An 18,229-nucleotide genomic window follows, 5' to 3' on the forward strand; every position below is an offset into this window, starting at 1 on the left:
GGAGCGGCAATCATCAAAATCGTGCCCCCAATTCGCATCTGCATAGCCCACCAGAGATAACCTAACAGATGGTCGTACAATTAAACCATAGTCGACAGTGGCACAGAGATAGCGCAAGATGCGTTTTAGAACAACAAAGTGGACACCGGTTGGAGTATGCATAAACTGACAGATGCGGTTAACAGCATAAGTGATGTTAGGGCGAGTGAGAACAACATACTGTAACACGCCCGCAAGACTACGATACTCTCGAGGATCATCAAACGGAGTGCCATCAGTCTTAGATAGAGAAGAGGAACTAATCATGGGTGTTGGAACACCTTTGGCTTGAATCATACGACACCTATCAAGAAGATCGAGAATGTATTTCCCTTGACATAAGTAGAGCTCCCCCCAGCAGAAGAACGATGCACTTCAACACCTAAAAAATAATGAAGTGGCCCCAAATCTTTGAGCCAAATGCAAAGACAGGAGGGCCATCAACAGAACGATCAAAACGATAGTAGCATCTTTGAGCCAGAAGCCCAATCATTCCGCAAATCTGATACTGAGGTTGGCCACGATTGCCTCGGCAATAACCATGAAACGACCCACGATTTCCAAGAGAAAATGAGCCCGCGACACTAGAACCAGACGGTGAACTCACTAAAACCCTCAATACCGAACCAGATGGTGAAGATTGCTGGACCAGATTGGCTTGGGGAAAAATCTCTGTCACAAATTGTTTTTGTCTGCTTTCACATTCTAACAAGATTTCCATAAGATGATCTAACGCTAGGGGTTCCGGTGAAAATGATGTCACAACGGAGTCAAAATCTTACGACAGGCCTGCAAGAATGATGTTCATATGTTCTTTAAGTGATACAAGATGACCAGAAGTAGCAAGTAAGTCACAAAGTTTCTTGATTTGACCCAGGTATTCTTTTACAAACAAGTGGCCTTTCTTGATCGAATGGAACTCGTGTTTAAGGCGAGAAACTTTGGCACTAGACATTGCTCCAAAAAGATGACATGCTTTGCTCCAGACATCATGAGCCGTAGCAGTACTTGTAAAACAGGACAAAAGATCTCCACTGATTGTAGATAAGAGCCATGAAGCAAGCAATTTGTCTTGCTGTTGAAATGAAAGAAACGCAGAATTAAGAACCAACTTCCCTTCAGCATCTTTGACAAATCTAGATGGAGAAGAGACTATCCTATGTATATAATCAGTAAGCCCATAGGCTTCGATAATAAGCGTCAGCTAATGTTGCCACTGGACGAACGTTTTGTCTGTAAGTTTAACGGTGTCATCGGGCACAACAAAAACGGCCCAGGTAACTAACTAGCGACTGATGCCATGAAAGAATGCTTATGAAAATAGAAACAGAAATGAACTTTAAACTGAAATTATTATTGCTTGACTTGAATGAACATTAATATGATGTATTTATACACAAATAGAACAACTAGTTATAAAAATTGTTTAACAAAAGTAGTTGTAATAGGCTAACAGTTCACAACTTCTAATAAGTTGATTTTGATTGAAATTGTTTATATAATTTATTAGTTGTAATTTAATTATATATGTATAGGATGTTGTTTTTAATAGTAGTAATTCAAGTTGTTTTTCAAATATATTATATGAAAAACTTTGTTGGTGTTACTTACAAGAGTCGTATGTAGTGTTGGTTGTAGCTTAAGTTCCGTTTGTTTCATTGAAAATAATTTCTAGAAAATAACTTTTTTTTGGAAAAGCTAATATATTCGGTGTTTGAATGAATCATGTAAAATATTTTACGTTGTTTGATGATTTCTTGCAAATATTTCATAAAAGTTGTTTTAATGGAACAAACATACATTTGAGATGTATGATGAAGAGTTTAAATGAAGTAGTGAATTGATTACAAATTGATGTTAATGTGAAATTATAGTAAATAATGAATCTTCATGATGCTAAGGATTAAATTGTAATCTTTGTGAAATTTATAATTGAAACCGAGAAGTGATATGCATGAAAATTTGTTATGTGAAATAAGATATTATAATGAATTATTTGATTAAAGTGCTTATATGGTGAAAAATAAATTACATGGCAATAGGGACTAAATTGAAAATTGTACAAAAGTTTAAGTGTGAAACAATTTAATATGTGAATAAGGAAATTATGATATAAGTTTGATGAATGTGTTATGAGATGATAAAATATACATAAAGTATTGTAAAAGTAAAATTGCTGAAAAATATGGAATTTTTATGATGACAATGACTAAATTGTCAAACTTGAGAAAATATGTGGATGAAATAATAGAAGTGAAATAAATAGAAATTTGATATGTGGAACAAGATATTGAGATAAATTATATGGTTAATGTGCAACAATAAAGAAAATTGATTTAATATGATTAATTACTAAATATTAAACTTTTATGACAAAAAGAACTAAATTGAAAATTTATGAAAGTTTATAAGAAAATATTTGATAAGTAAAGAATGTAGTAGAGAATGTAACATCCCGGTGCTTTGACCCAATGTTCGGGTTGGGTATGGGGGTGTTACAGTGAACAAAGTCTTATCATTTTGAAAAATGTCTTACGGGAAAAAAACGATAAAACATTTTACGGGAATAATGGGGTAATTTTACGTTAATCATCCTATTTTACATGAAACAAATATAAGAAAAGGCTAAAAATATTTCATGTAAAAGCTTTTATATTGAAACAAGCTGAGCCTTAAATAATATTTGACAAGTCATTATAATTTGTCTTATTTAATTGGAATATTTTAATAAAATTATTTGAGAATTCAATTAGTTAACTTTTAAGGATTTTATCAACCCATTATTGAAGAAGTATTGTGCAATAATCAAAGTTAAGCAATCAAATTGAAAGTGATTTTGTGGAATTAAATAGTTAACGTTTTATGTAAGACAACTTCTTTAGGTTTAATGTGCAAGAGAAAAAGCATCGTGCTTATTTTGTCTACCAATTTTCTGGTTGAAAGACTCATTGAGTATACGATTGAGATTATACTTTAGTGGGTGAATTATAATGAATTATTCTATAGGTAAGATCTTGTAAGAGTAAAAAATTATTTTATTTCCATAATTTAATTGGAAAAGTAGTATTTTGTGCTTATACTCTTAAATGAATATAAAATAATTTTAAATTACTCTTTATATATTTTGGTTATTGCTATTTCCTACATGTGAGAAGGCAAAAGAGAAGAAGGTAATTATATTGAAAGGAAAGAGACTAGAAAAGGGTAATTAATTTCCCAATATTGTAGATGGAGAACAAGATTTGATGTTTGCCTCCCGCAATTGCTGAATGCTGACTAATTCACCCACCTAATCTTGTGTACAAGAGAAATAATAAGAATTCATCTGTATTCTTATGAAAATACACTAAAATTATCACACAATTAAAAAACCAAGAATGTTTCTTGCTATCGTGACTGCTCAGCTGCAAACCTTGCCGCTCTCCATCACCAAAGGCACGTGCCGAAAATCTACCGTCTTCATTTCCTTAGCGTGAGGTCCCCCGTACATGATTGATTCCTCGCGAGCCCTCTTTTTTTCCACGCCCTTCAACCAAACCCCAAACAGTTTCAAACCCCCCATATCTTCTTCACTGGTTTTTTCATCATCATCGACACCGCAGATACGGCCAGGACCTTCGCCGTTGATGGTGGAGCCACAGCTTCCTTGCGGCATGATTCGATTGATCTGATCCGGCCCCACTTTCACGCATTCAGTTAAAAAAGCGACCAGCTCGTCGCATTTCCTCTTGGCCTGGGCCAGCTCAATGCTTAGCATCTCGTTATCTCTTTTCAGTTTCTGGTTCTCTTCTGATAAATCGGTGAATTGATTCGTCTCCACCGATCCCGGATTCTTCGATTCCGGTGATGACGTGGAAGTGGATCCTAGGTCCTCTCCGGAGTCTGTCGGAGAGGGAGTTGCAGCACCAGATGTTTTGCCTTTCGCCGGAGCATCAGCCGGCGGTGATGTCGCCGTCTTCCGACGACTGATTTTGGACAAGAGCTGTTTTTCCCCTCGCTTGAAGTTGTCGTTCGCGAATTCCCATTTGTCCGGAACAACCTTTCGAAATCCCTGTACGAATACAATAAAAGTTAAAATAATCGTAAGTGATAGGTAAGGAAATTTAATGTGTGGGAAATGACGGTCATGTCCCTCACCTTCACCTAAAACCAGTTGGTAAAACTTGAGTTTTTAAGATGAAAAAATTTCTTAAAATGAAAGAGTAGTTGACAGGTTACTCAATCGATCCCCGTGATTCCCTTTTTTAATTAAAATAATTTGTAATATATTTATTGACTACATCCATTAAAGCTTTGTGAAAGTGCAATCACATACAAGATTAGAAATGAGGAAATTAAAGGGAACATACGTAAGTGTTGAGCTGACGGACGAAGCTGGAAAAGTTATTGTGTTTGAAATAGGTGGGGAGCAAATCCTTAGAAAAATCAGCAGTTTTCCAAACGACAAAAGAGGTGCCGCTTTCGTTCCAAGAAATCACGTTGTCGGTGTTCGGATCATCCACCAGCTGGTACGTTTTCGTCAAGAAGGGCGCCGGAACTGACCTTTGCGCCATTTCAATTACCCCCCAAACTATACTTGGAAGAAAATCTAACAAAGAATATTAAAAAGAAAAAGAAAAAGAAAAGAAAAGAAAAGGAAAGGCAGGTTTAAAGATGAAGGAGGGCGGTGGGTATGGAGTTTAGAGAGAAGAACTAAAGAGAAGAAGAGCGGTCAAGAATTCCCAACCCCAGCAATAGAAACCAGATAGGAAGAATCGGTGAACGATGGTTGGATCCCTTTCCATGAGCTAAAACAACCAACTCTCTGGGTTTTTGAATCTTAACAATACCATAACTTTGGTAAGAGAGAGATGGTGTGGTGAGTTGGTATAAAAGGAGGAGGAAGAGGATAAATGGCTGGGTTCTAGAAAATTAGAGAAACAGGCGCCTTGTATTAAAGAAAAAGGAAGGTCCCCCCACTAGAGTTGGTCTTCCATATTTAATAAATTAAGATTGGATTCATTCAAATCACATTGCTACGGGATTCCTCTATTGCACTTATGATGGTTTTCCTTTTCCCAACCCAACTCCCTCATATCTCTTCATATAAAACATCCTTCTATGATTTTGCCCAAAAATAGGAAATTGAATATAAAACATACTTCTTTTAATAATTAAATTTATTTTATAATAAATTAATATTCTTATTTAAATTCAATAATTACATATAAGAGAGTCCATAGTGACACGTTAAAACTGGAAAGGATAAATGAAGTTAAGCATCATACTTATATAATTCATTAAATATTTATAAATTGTAATATATATTTATTATTAAAATATTAATATAACTATTTTTCAATAATATATTAAGAATAGTGTTTAAAATTTAAAATTACTGTTAAAACAAAATTGTAATTTTAATTAATTTATTATATTATTAAATATAAGTAATTTAATATGTGTTTCATAATATTCAACATTATAATGTTTGATGTTAATATTTTTAAATTTAAAATAAAAATATTATTAATATAATAATATTAGACTTTATTGAAGTTAATTTTATTATTTAAATTGAATTCAAGCTAACTCGAAACATAAAAGAATTTTATCCAAACTTGACCTGTGGATAGGTTTAATTGAAATTTATTGGCTAAGCAAATTTTAAATATAAGAAACAAGTATACCCTCATTATTATTAATATATGTATTTAAAACTAATTTATAGAGATTTTTAATTCACCAATATAATATTTATTGTTCATTATATTACTAATTTTGTGATTAAGAAACTATGTTTGATTTATCAAAATAATTGATATATCTTAATTTTGTAGAAAATTATATTCTACACAAATTAAACTATTTTTTCCCTTTTATCTTTAAGAAAGAATTTTACTAAAGAAAAACAGTAAAATAAGTAGCAGTTGGAATCCATTTTTCCCAGAAAAAGAAAATCTTGATCAACATTTTCAACTTGAATAGTACAATTAATCCGATTAAATTCTATATTAATTTGTAAGTATAAACCCTTCTTTTTGGGAAAAAAATATAAAGAAGAATGAAGATGGGGAAGAGATTGCGAGGAATTGAATCACCCAACGTATGTCTTGTCTAAGCTGCTCCCTTTTGTATCACTTGTATTAAAAACGTTGTTTGAATATTTTTGAGTTTTATGGTATCTTGATATTTACAAAAATTCAAATAAAAAATTTATATGAAGAGATATCATTTATTTTAAATTTCCAGCATAAAAGGACCTTTTTTTTTGTGTGTGAAAGAAGTAGTGATTGGTTTCTATCAAATAATATACAGCCATTGTAACATATAATGCAAACCAATGACTACTCCCAAATTTATGTTTAAAAAAACAGATGGATAATGATAGGATTAAGCAATCAAAATTCCATTTTTACTGATATAAACAAATGGCATCGTTGTCATCAATGTCTGGTGAGTTGAAAGTGTTTTTGGTTCTTCTTTACTCTTCCTTTGTCTTGTTCTGCAGCCGCCTACTTTTTCCTCTTATTTCGTTTTTCTATCCTTCTTAGTTCTTACTACCACACAATAAATCGATTTCAGCATAAAAAAACAACTGAAACAACACACAAGCAATGAAGTGGTCAGAAGCAGCACTCCATTAAAGCCCGCTTTTGTTCTCTTTTGTATATTTTTACCTCCAGAAGCTTTCATCCTCGAAAATATTTCTCTGGTCAAACATTAATAATTTCCGTTTTCCACCACAGCTGCTTCATACATTTGATATTCCACTGCTTTTACTTTTTATTGGTTTTATTATCTTTTTTTAATAACAATACAACATTAAATATACATAATTGAATAAATCAACATATTGCTAAATCCCAAGAATTAAAGGTAGATATGTTCATGGGTCGGGTTATCCATCCAGGTTCGAAGGTCCGCCCAAAATTTGAGAGAGTTTGGACAAAAATATTAGACCCGAAAATGGGTTTGGGCAAAAAACTAGACTCATTTAAAATAACGGCCGGGATAGAGCTCAACCCGTTTTTATGTTAATAATATTTTATATTATGTTTTTTTTATATATTATGTAAATTTAAAAATTTTGACTGTCTGAACAATGCTTTTCTCATTAAAATTAGGTTTAATCTTATTAAAAAACCTAATCAAGTTTGGGTGCAAGTGCTTAGTGCAAAATATAGATGGAAGGGCAAATTGCCTATCTCTTTATATAAAGGGAACGCCTCACATCTGTGCAAGGGAGTTTGTGGAGTTCGGAGTATGGTCCGAGATGGTATAATATGGAATATTGGGAATGGTGCAAGTGTTGATTTTTGGAGGGATAACTAGATTAAGTATTGGGTCCACCTGCTTTTGACAGTTGTACAAAGCTCAAATGCATTCCTAAGCAGCATGTCCCTGTGAAGGAGTTGGTTTCACCAAATGGAGATTGAAATTGGCTTATCCTTAACTCGGTTCTGCCAAACCCAATCATCCTAAGCATCTCAACTTATAAGCCTCCATTAGATCATGACGTTGTTGACTCTGTAGGTTGGGTTCATGACAAAAAAGGTGTGTTTTCGGTGCGATCTGCCTATGCTACTAATTGTGGGATGGAGTTGAGAAGGAGCGATGAAATTTGGCATCGGATTTGGCACATTCCAGTTCCTCAAAAGGTGCTTGTTTTCATTTGGCTAGCTTTTTTTATATAGAATTCTAACTAATGAAAACAGAGTGGGAAGACATTTGGCTACTAATACAAGCTGCATGATTTGTGGAAGTTCGTTGGAAAATACTGACCATGTGCTACGGTTTTGTACCCTAGTTGTGGCAACATGGCTTTCTGTTATTAAGGTGGAAACAAGATAGGAATTTTTCAATCTCAGTTTTAAAGAATGGTTTGTAAAAAATCTTTCTAATCCTAAATATTTTGCTTGTGAGACTAGCAGATGGTTAACAGTGTTTGGTAGTATTTGCTGGCAACTTTGGATTAGGAGAAACAATTATATATTTAATGTTGAGCTTATATATGGAAGCTAATAGTAGTTTGGTGAAAAACTGTTGGATGAGAGACAATTTTCCTACAGCTAACCATGGATCCAACCAGACATGGAGGAGTAGAAATCGTGATTCTTGTAAAGTCATAAGATGGAAATCACCGGATGGAAAAAGGTGAATACTAATTGTGCTGTGTGCCAGCTTTCAGGGAGTGCTACTGTAGGAGGAATAATCCGTGATCAGGTTGGAGTATGGATTGCAGGATTCATAAGAAATATTGAAAGTTGTTCGGTGCTCATGACTGAACTTTGGGGTATGCTTGATGGTCTCCAATTAGCATGGAACCTCGGATTGAAAAAAGTGATTCTTGAGACGGACAATAAGGAAGTTATTCAAGTTCAAGAAGCTGGAAAGGAGTAGCATGGTTCTTCGGTGATCTGTAGCATCAAGGAGCTTCTGCAACGTGATTGGACAATTCGCTTAATACATGTTTTCAGAGAGGCCAACAAAGTAGCGGATGGTTTGGCAAAAATGATATTCTTAAGACCTTTGGGCAAGCTTATATCCATGCAACCCCTGGATGAAGTCATTCAATCTCTGCATGATGATCTATCTAATGTAGTGTGATCTTATTTTAATTTGTTTTGGTTTAATCCCTCTTTTGTATAAAAAAAAACTTATACTAGATATATAATACTACTCTAACATAAACATCAAAATAATGTTAAGATAACTATATAAAAATCTTTCAATCAATTAAAAAATATAAAATTATTAAATATTAAAATAAAATAAATATTTTTAAAAAAAATTTAAAAAATAAAATGGGTAGGTCTAAAATAGGTTTGGGTTAATCTGTTACAAATATGGACAGATTTTCATAAAATTTTAGACTCATATTTCGAGTCGGGTCAAGTTTAGGCAAATATAAAGTATATTAATATCATACTTAGGCACGACACAAATTATAGGACTAGAAAGGCCCGACACAAATTAGAGGACTAGAAAGGTTGGTATGGTGATAAATAAAAATCAAGTCCTAAGCCATAGCTTTTAGTCTCCAACAATTGCAATAAGAAAGAATTGACACATTATCATAGGAGTGGCGAATAATGGCGCAGAAGGTGTTAAATTCATTGGAACAAGATCCATCAAGTTCCCTTCACTGGACCCTTATATGTGTCTGAAACTTTATCTTCATCCAATGAGTAAACCATGGCCGAAAAGTTAAATAGTGTGAAGCACTTAAATGGGTGTTTTTATAAGTTGGAAGATTTGAGTAGTGAGCACTAATAAGATAGCATGTGTGTTTTGTCATGAATTGCACCCTTTTTCTTACATGGATGCTTAGGATGCCGACCAGTTGCCCTAGTGGGTTCTTCTTTGCTGTCCATATTTGCACCCTTTCCCAGCTAAACTCCCACTTATTGGCGATCTGTAAATTTGGCATACGTGGGGGCATATATGAGGGGATTCATGCAAGCAACTACCAATCTCATCTATGGTGTAACCAGGAATGAAAGGCTACCATAAAAGTTAGGCTCAAAATTCATCATTCAAAAGTGTTTTTTTTTTTAATTTTAAAAAAAATACCGATTCTTCACAAAAATTAATTTATCTATTTTAATTCATTTACCGTTTATCCAAAGTAAATAGAGATTTTAATTCATCCATTAATTCATGAGTGATAAAAGCCTGAAATTGCTTTTGCTGTTCTTGGATCATATAAGATATGAGGCCAATATCTTCTTGGGAAGTCAAGTTTCTTTTGGGCCTAAAATTCGTTTCCCCCATCATTGCATTCTTTTTCTTGCCCCTAAAATTGGTGAATGTAGTACCTTAAACGTTGTTTAATTATAAGGAACTGTCTATTATTAAATGGACTAATTGTAGTCTCTATACTATTAAAATAAATTAAATAGGTCAAATTGGAATAGAGTTAAACATTTACTGTTTAAAAATTACAACATTAATATTTATAAAGTTTTTATGGTTTTGTAAATGAAATTTTTTATTTGTAATTGAACTGCAATTAAAAATAAATAAAATTCAAGACATTTTTTATGTAGTAAATGTTAGCTCAGTTACAATTTAGACTATTTAAATCTTTTTAATAATATAGGCAATCTGATTAATAATAGAGGGACTAATTTAATACATGGACCTCCCAGTTACTTTAACCTTCTAAAATTACAATATATTTAGTGCTATTGATCAACTTATGTCAAAGACCCTCGACTTTGTGTTATTAAGATTTAAATTTTTCTTTATTCTTAAGCATGAAAGGTTATCAACCCTGCTTTTTGACCGACCTTGTAATTAAGGGAAGCTCTAGGGGAAGTAGTAGTCTTGTCTTCCAATAAGATAAAATTATATTTTAACCCCTCCAAAAATTTATAATTTTAACTTTTCTTTAAACAATTTTCCTCTACTTTGTAAGTACCATGAATAATAGGTATAAGAATTGAGGTTTAAGTATGTGTTTACATATGTGATGGGTTATGTTTTAAAGTTAATAATTATTTGTGGAGTTTGTTTTGGGGTTTAGTATGATGGGAATCAAAATATCTACTCTTAGCAGTGCAGCTAATGATGAGAGGATGCAAAATGCAAATAAAAAGGGTGTTTAATTAACTGTCTGGCATTAAGGACTAAGCATAACAACTTTACTCCTAATTGCCTTTCCTTTCAAGATATTAAAATGATTCATTTGTCTGCCCTTGGCACAGCAGGTTTGTTATCTTTTCGATTTTAATCCAATTATTATCGTTGTTGGTAATTATCGTTAATTATATGCCGCGTCATATGAATAATAGCTTAATGAACATATCAAATTGGCAGTTTGATAACAAATACTATCAATGTCAATTACTGGACTCAAATTTTTAAATAAAAACAATATGATGACTTAATTTTATCTTGGTAATTATATGGGTTAAATCTAATTTTGTCAAAATATAGAGACTAATAGCATATTTTAACATTTTAATATATATAAAAAATTCATTTTTCAGATTTTTTAAAGTAAATTTAAAAATGAATGAATATAAGTATGTGTCTAATATGATATATTTAACTTTAGGTAAAATACATCTCTAGTTTCTCTCAATTTTAATATTGAGCAAATTGGCCCTCATAAAACTTGGAGGAATTTAATCATTGTCAATTTCAAAAGTGAGCAACTAAGGACAATTAATTGTAATGTTAATGATTTTCGTCAATTTTAAATAAATTTGACTGGTAAACATTTTACAAATGTGTAGATGTTGAGGTTAAATTTGTTGAATTTGTTAGAATCAAGAGTTAAATTTGTATTATACAAGTCAAAATTATGCACAATTGATGGTGATTAATTGTATCTAAATTTTAGAAGATAGGCTAAAAATTGAAGAATCTTCAAAAAGGAGAAATCAAATCAGATCTGAAAACATATACGTGGAAGAAAAATGAAAGAGTGAGGGCAAACAATTTCTTGATGCAGAAGGAATCAAGCTGCAAACATGTTTTCACCTTCTTCTTTTTGTGCAGATCATGTTCAGACTGAAACTATTGTAAAATTTGGCAAAACTAAGGAAAAGTAAAAGAGAAAAAAACATAAATCAAACTACGACAGCATTGCAGAATTCTGTGATTAAAGGTAAGAAAAGTCAATCTAGCAGGGTTGTGTTTTTTTTCTTCTTTTTCAGTAACTTGTGGATTTTTCTGATTTCTTTTCTTTAATTTTTCTAACCCAAGTTACCAAACAAAAAGATGTTTGGTGTTTGATTTACATCCATAACGACTCTGGTTTCATTGGTTTTGATTTCTTATCATTTCATCTTGAAACCCTTGGTACTTTATCAAGTTATAGGACACATCCATCATCATGAGTTTTGCCTCACCGAACAAGCAACCACCTGCGCCCATTGCCTCAACCTTGTCTTCACCGTTCGCGGATTATCTCCTTCACCAATTCACCAGATAAAAACGAAATCAAAATCAATAAAATCAGACCAAAGATGGTGTAAGTTGGATTGAATAATGAGAGACAGACCAGGGCCAACAATGGCGTGGGGGCTGCCAATAGGGGAAGGAATACTATCACAATCCGATACAACTGAAGGAGGGGAGGTGGAAGGCTTGGAGATGGCGTCGTTGTAGCTCTTATTAACAGCATAATAAAGACCCAAAGCAGGAAAAGTTTGGGACAAACGTGGATCCACCTCAGGGGAATCAAAGCCGAATCCCAACTCAATACAAGCCTTGAGTTCATCGAGGTCTTCATCTGTTACGCTCTTGCTTCTCCTTTTCTTGCTGTTTCCTTTCCTTCTAAGCCATGCTTCGTCCCGGAAAATGTCTGGCGACCATGATGGATGTTTGTAAAGCGGAACCGGCGGCGGCATCAGCCCCGCCGACGCCGGAAGTTGTGGTGAATGATCTGATGGTTCCAGTTGTGGCAAGGGCGGTGCCGATGGCGGTGGTTGGGGTGGGGACATAGGCAGAGGCGGTGCCCCTAAGAGGGTAGATTAGGTTGGAAAGTGAAGAGGGGAGGTTAAAGGGAGATGGGGTAATAAGGGGGTGAGGTGGTGGGGGGTGGGTCAGGGGGGGAGGCTGAGGGGCTTCTCATTGGCTTCATCCGACTCAGCCTCACTTGTCCTGTCTCAATTTTTTTTTATTGTATTTTATAATCCATGTGTATAAACATTAACAAAGAAAAAGAGTCTATAAAAATGGAGAACCTAAAAAAACGAATTTTTACATAATTATATGTTTATATATTTGCTTCTCTGGATTGAAGCAAAGTATAGATGATTTACCTCCACAAGTGGGATGAATGCTACACTTTTTCACAATTTTAAAATCATGTTGATAAGTATGAAAGTTTGGAATCTCCTCCATATCTTGATGCCCACTTTAATTCCTTCTTCTTCTTTTTTAAATCAAAATATTATAGCCCTACTTCAATATTAGATTTTTCTTTTTTATGCCTATGGCTAACGCTTATTTTACAATTGTCTCTTATCAGTTCTCTTTTTCTTCTCCGGGTACAAAATACAATTACAAGTGGATGCCCTACACTTGGGCAATAATAATAATATTGTCACATATTAAAATAACTTAATGTTGTGATGTGGTAGAAAACTCTCTGGCGGCTGGCAATAAGAATTTCTTTTTCCTTGTCCAAAAATGATTGGAGTGGATAGGTTCGTTGCAGCGTGATTGTAAAACATAAGCATGCATTCTACTTCTTAAATTAAATATTGTTATATCTACTTTTAAGTAAGATTGTTTAGACCGTCATTCCTGATATCACAGTTTAAAAAAAACGGATAGAGAGAGTCAATTAATGTAGGTAGAGCAACAAAAACTCACTTAAATTCATGTACAATGGAAGTATCTTACACTTGTTTTTCTTTTTTCACAAAATTTATGTGCTGCTGAAATGGGTCATCAACGTCAAAATACCTCCTGTCTTCTTGCTACATAATTTCATGAAAGACATGGTCAAGGGAGACAATCATTGTGTCAAGGTCTCATCAATCTCAAATTACCCCTTACCTTATATTTGGTCCCACAAACCATAAGACAAAGGATGTTTACATAACCAAAAATTACATTAATTTTGTATTATATTAAATTTGATTGTGTAAATTGCATATATATATATATATATTTAAAAATTTCATTATAGGTTTTCTTTTTGATATAATGCCTAAAACAACCCATAATTTCTCTCCAACACATAAATAGGAGGATGATGTGTTTCAACGCACTCAAACTAAAATCCTCCTGCTTTGCCAACAAATACCCATATCAATCAAATAAAGACTCAATTAACATTTTTGTCGAAACCATCTTTTGAAAAAAAATTTAGTTGTCGACTTTTAAAAAATAAAAACTGGAGTCGCTACCGATCCTTTATTAAGGTGTGATCGGCTCACCTTAAAATGATTTTGGTCTACGAAATTTGAGAAAATGAGTCCAGGAGTCCGTTACGCACGAGGAAGGATTAGTACCCTCGTAACGCCCAAAATCGGTACCAAATTGATTCTTTAATGTCTTGGTGTCGAAAAATTGAAAAGATTTAAAAGGAAACTTTTTATCTCATGAATGCATCAAAATAATAGGACATTCTTATTTCAAAGAAATAAAACACCACACCCAATGAGTTAGGTCACAATATTTTTAAATCTTCAAAATACCCGAATATTGCCTTTTGCTTTTGGAAATTCTTATCTCGAGATGTCAAAATATCAGGACCAGTAAGTTAGGACCCAACATTTTTGAATTCCCGAGAATAAGTTTTTATTTAAAATTTGCAAATTTAATGCAAAATGAATACTTAGTGTTCTAAATTCATCGAAAAATAATCGCGATCCAGTAAGTTAGGACACGATCTTTCTCGAGAATCACGAATGCCAAATATTTAAAAATAAGAACGATTTTAATGCTTTGACGAAACCAAATGTATATTTCCTTTGAAAACATGATAAAATGTTAATGCATATATATGTATACGAAAATCATGAGAATGAATCAATAATATAATATACATACATTTTAGAAATAATAAACATAAGAATGTATAAACATAATATATTAGTAAATTATGAGAATATAGATATATAGGTATATAAAAAATGCTTATAATAGTTTTGAATGATGCATGAATATATATTCACAAAAGTAAAAAGAATTCTGAAATCAAAATATAAGAGTATATATATATATAGAAGTTGAAACATAAAAAAAAAATATATATATATATATATATATGTATAAAATATATAGGTAGACGTGCAACGTAAAACATGCATATATATTTATATATATTATAAAATATGCAAGTATACTAGATAAAAAAATGCATATATGTATCAAATAAAAGAACGACGCATGTATGAATAAAATAATTATAATAATTATAATAATAATAATAAAACCATAGTATAACATAATTATAATAAAAAAATGAAGAAAATAGTTTCAAAAAAAAAACTAAATTGAACTTAAAAAGAAAAAAATGAATAAATTCAAAGCAAATTTAAAGACAGGACCACATTGTATATGCGCGCAATAGTGGAGGACCAAAAGGGAAATTATTCCCGCCTTCCTAAACGCTGCGCCGCATGGGACCGAATTAAAGCAAAATTAAAATGTGCGGCCCAAATTTAAAACAAGTAAAAAGGTTTAATTGAAGCGCGTTGCAAAAGGGAATGCCTAGATGCGCAATTAGACCTTTAAAGCCAAACGCGCGGATCCTCCCCTTCGGGTCGGGTCACCGCGCGGGTCAAGGCTTGGACAAAATGACGTCGTTTTGTATTTCTATTTAAAATAATATTTTCCTAAAATCATTTGAAACAGAGGATAAGAAAAATAAAAATAAAAAGAACCCCCCTTTCCCCAAAATCGTTTTCTGCTATGGTTTTAAACCCAGGCCGCCGCAACACGCCATCGCTTTAAGCCTCAGCCCTCCGCCGGACTTCCGATTTGAGCGCGGCGAACGTGGGCTTCATCAGCGAAGCTTCGAAGGTAAACCCCTCACCCTTTTTTGTATTATTTCTTAAAAAAAACCAAAATAAAAAGAATAAAGCATATATTAAAAAAATCGGTTCACCTTAGAAACTTTGTACTCTCAGTGTTTCTTTCAATTTTCTTGTGTATTTCTCTGTTATTAGTCCTTTTACAGATTAAAGAATGACCTTTTATAGGCCAAAAGAAAGAAAATAAACTGAATACAAATTGTTGTTTTTTCTTTCGGGACTCTTTGAGTCCACGTTTTTGCAGGTGTCACGGAGCGACGTGCATGGAGAGGAGTCGATCTCCGAGTCCTGCGGTGATTGGACTCCTGCTGGAGGCGTTGGGTGCGACGTGGGGCTGCTAGGTGCACTTGAGGACTTGTTGCGGCGCTTATTTCTGCTTAGGGCTAGGGCTTTTTTTTGTTTTTTTGTTCTGGGCTAGAATTTGTTTTGGGCCGCTTATTTGTTAGGTTTGAACTATTTTTTTTCTATTCGGACCCAGGCCGATTGGGCCTTATTACAGCTGCCCCTCTTTACTCATTGTCGTGTGACGGGAATAGAGCAAAGACCTAAGGCCCAATTGTGCCTGAGTCTTGATTTCTTCAGCGCAAAAATGGCTTCAAATAGCTTTATTCCTTCTTACTGCATCTTCATAGGTATAGGAACTAGTGCTTCAATCCCCTCCACTGCAATGTCAGGGAGATAGGCTTCGTACGTTGTAGCTTCTCAAAAAGAACAAAATTTGCTATCTTTAATCTGCTCCACTGCAACTTCAGGGAAATAAGACTTATAGCTTCAACTTGTTCTGCCACAACTTAAAAATAAATCTGATGCGATCTGCTCTGCTGCAACTTCAGAGAGATGAGATCTGTGGTTTTAATCCACTCCATTGCAACTTCAAGGAAATAGGAATACTGGCTTCAATGTACTCCACTGTAACCTCAGGGAGGTAAAATCTACCATCTTCGATCTACTCCACTACTGCCTAGGGAGATAAGATCTGTAATATTCAATTTGCCCCCTGCAATTTCAGGGGGATAAGATTTGTATCTTCGATCTACTTCACGCCAATACATGAAGACAAAATCTGCTATCTTCGATCTACTTCACGCCAATAAATGAAGACAAGATCTTCTTTCTTCGATCTACCTCGCCACCAGTATAGGAAGACAAGATCTGCTATCTTTGATCTACTTCACGCCAATACATGAAGACAAGATCTGCTTTCTTCGATCGATTCCACTGCCGACCAGGGAGATAGAGTTACTGGCTTCAATATACTCCACTGTAACCTCAGGGAGGTAAAATCTGCCATCTTTGATCTGCTCCACTACTGCTTAGGGAGATAAGATCTATAATCTTCAATCTATTCCACTGTTGCCCAGGGGGATCAAATTACTGACTTCAATGTACACCACTGTTACCTCAGGGAGGGAAATCTGCCATCAACCTGCTCCACTGCAACCGAGGGAGGTAAGGCTGGTATCTTCACTGATCTGCTCTCTGCGGAACATGACCTGTATAATTCACTTCATGAACCTAATTATGCCTAATGATTAGGATGTCATGAACATAATGAATCAAATGCTCCTAACTAGACGTGTATAAATGACATTTGAATGCAATGTCATGAAAATGATTTATTAATGTTGAATGTTGAAGTTGTTATTACTCATTTAGGCTTCCTTTGTGACAACAACGCTTCGTCAAAACTCAAAAATTCTTAGTCTGAATTTTTCCTTTCTAGATATCTCCAACCTTTTAACCCGGTGAAGTCTAAACAATAGTCTTGTTTCAGGTTTCTGTATTATTTAGAAATTTCTAGAGTAATATGAAAAACTTCACTTGTGAAAGTTTTATTAGTCCATTAATCGTTATTCTAATGCAACATGCGTACGAAAAGGTCATAACGATGGATAAAACAAATTTAATTTGAGATCATAACTTGCAATACATTATCAATGAAAACAAGTCTAACAGAGGAATTGACTAGAAACACTTATTTTGAAAAAGAATGAAGTGTTCTAGAAACAACAAGTTCAATATAAATACTATGAACAAATGCCCCAGATATCTTTGCTTGAATGGCTGTATACAACCTTCTGAATTCAACACGTGCTTAGGAGATTCACAGTACTTTGTTGATGCCCCAAGATGTCGTCTATTCCTTTCTGCCGAACAAGACTACCACGTGTCTCAATCGCAATTAGAGCCGCCCTTTTCGGGTTTTCAACTCAAATCCCCTTTGGTGTTAAGGTGCCCTTTGCGGGTTTTCACCTTAGTCCCTCCTTTTTTTTTTCGGAATCAAAATGCCATTTGCGGGTTTTCACCTTGGCTCCTTCTCCTTCCTAAGTGAAGTATCTCTTGACCGAATCTGAATTTACTGGATTAGGCAAGTTTCTTCCATCCATTTCAGCCAGGATCAGGGCTCTTCCAAAAAATGCCTTTTTTACAACGTAAGGACATTCCCAATTTGGCATCCATTTCCCCCTAGAATCTTTTTGTAGAGGAAAATTTTTTCTCAACACTAGGTCCCCCTCGTGAAATTCTCTGGGACGGACCTTTTTGTTGTAGGCTTGCATCATTCTTTTCTGGTACATTTGACCATGCTGAATAGCCTTTACCCTTTTTTCCTCTATTAAGTTCAATTGATCGTATTGAGATTGGACCCATTCTGCTTCATCCAGCTTTAGCTCAACCAACACCCGAAGAGAAGGGATTTCAACTTC

At 34.1% G+C, this 18,229-nt stretch overlaps 2 protein-coding genes across 2 annotated transcripts; both read right to left on the reverse strand.

The window, feature by feature from the left end:
* Positions 1–3,200: 3,200 nt before the first annotated feature.
* LOC105778021 (heat shock factor protein HSF24) lies at positions 3,201–4,998 on the reverse strand. The gene is made up of 2 exons (XM_012601569.2): positions 4,389–4,998; positions 3,201–4,090 (listed from the first exon to the last, which is right to left on the reverse strand). The coding sequence occupies exons 1-2, from the start codon at positions 4,590–4,592 to the stop codon at positions 3,440–3,442; spliced, it is 855 nt and encodes a 284-aa protein (XP_012457023.1). The 5' UTR covers positions 4,593–4,998; the 3' UTR covers positions 3,201–3,439.
* Positions 4,999–11,448: 6,450 nt separating this feature from the next.
* On the reverse strand, positions 11,449–12,530 carry LOC105778225 (uncharacterized). Its single transcript, XM_012601888.2, has 2 exons — positions 12,035–12,530; positions 11,449–11,944 (listed from the first exon to the last, which is right to left on the reverse strand). Exons 1-2 carry the CDS (start codon positions 12,474–12,476, stop codon positions 11,865–11,867), a joined length of 522 nt encoding a protein of 173 aa, XP_012457342.1. The 5' UTR covers positions 12,477–12,530; the 3' UTR covers positions 11,449–11,864.
* Between the last annotated feature and the right edge of the window lie 5,699 nt (positions 12,531–18,229).

The sequence above is a fragment of the Gossypium raimondii genome, chromosome 10, assembly GCF_025698545.1.
Source record: "Gossypium raimondii isolate GPD5lz chromosome 10, ASM2569854v1, whole genome shotgun sequence".
In the NCBI taxonomy this organism is placed as follows: domain Eukaryota; kingdom Viridiplantae; phylum Streptophyta; class Magnoliopsida; order Malvales; family Malvaceae; genus Gossypium; species Gossypium raimondii.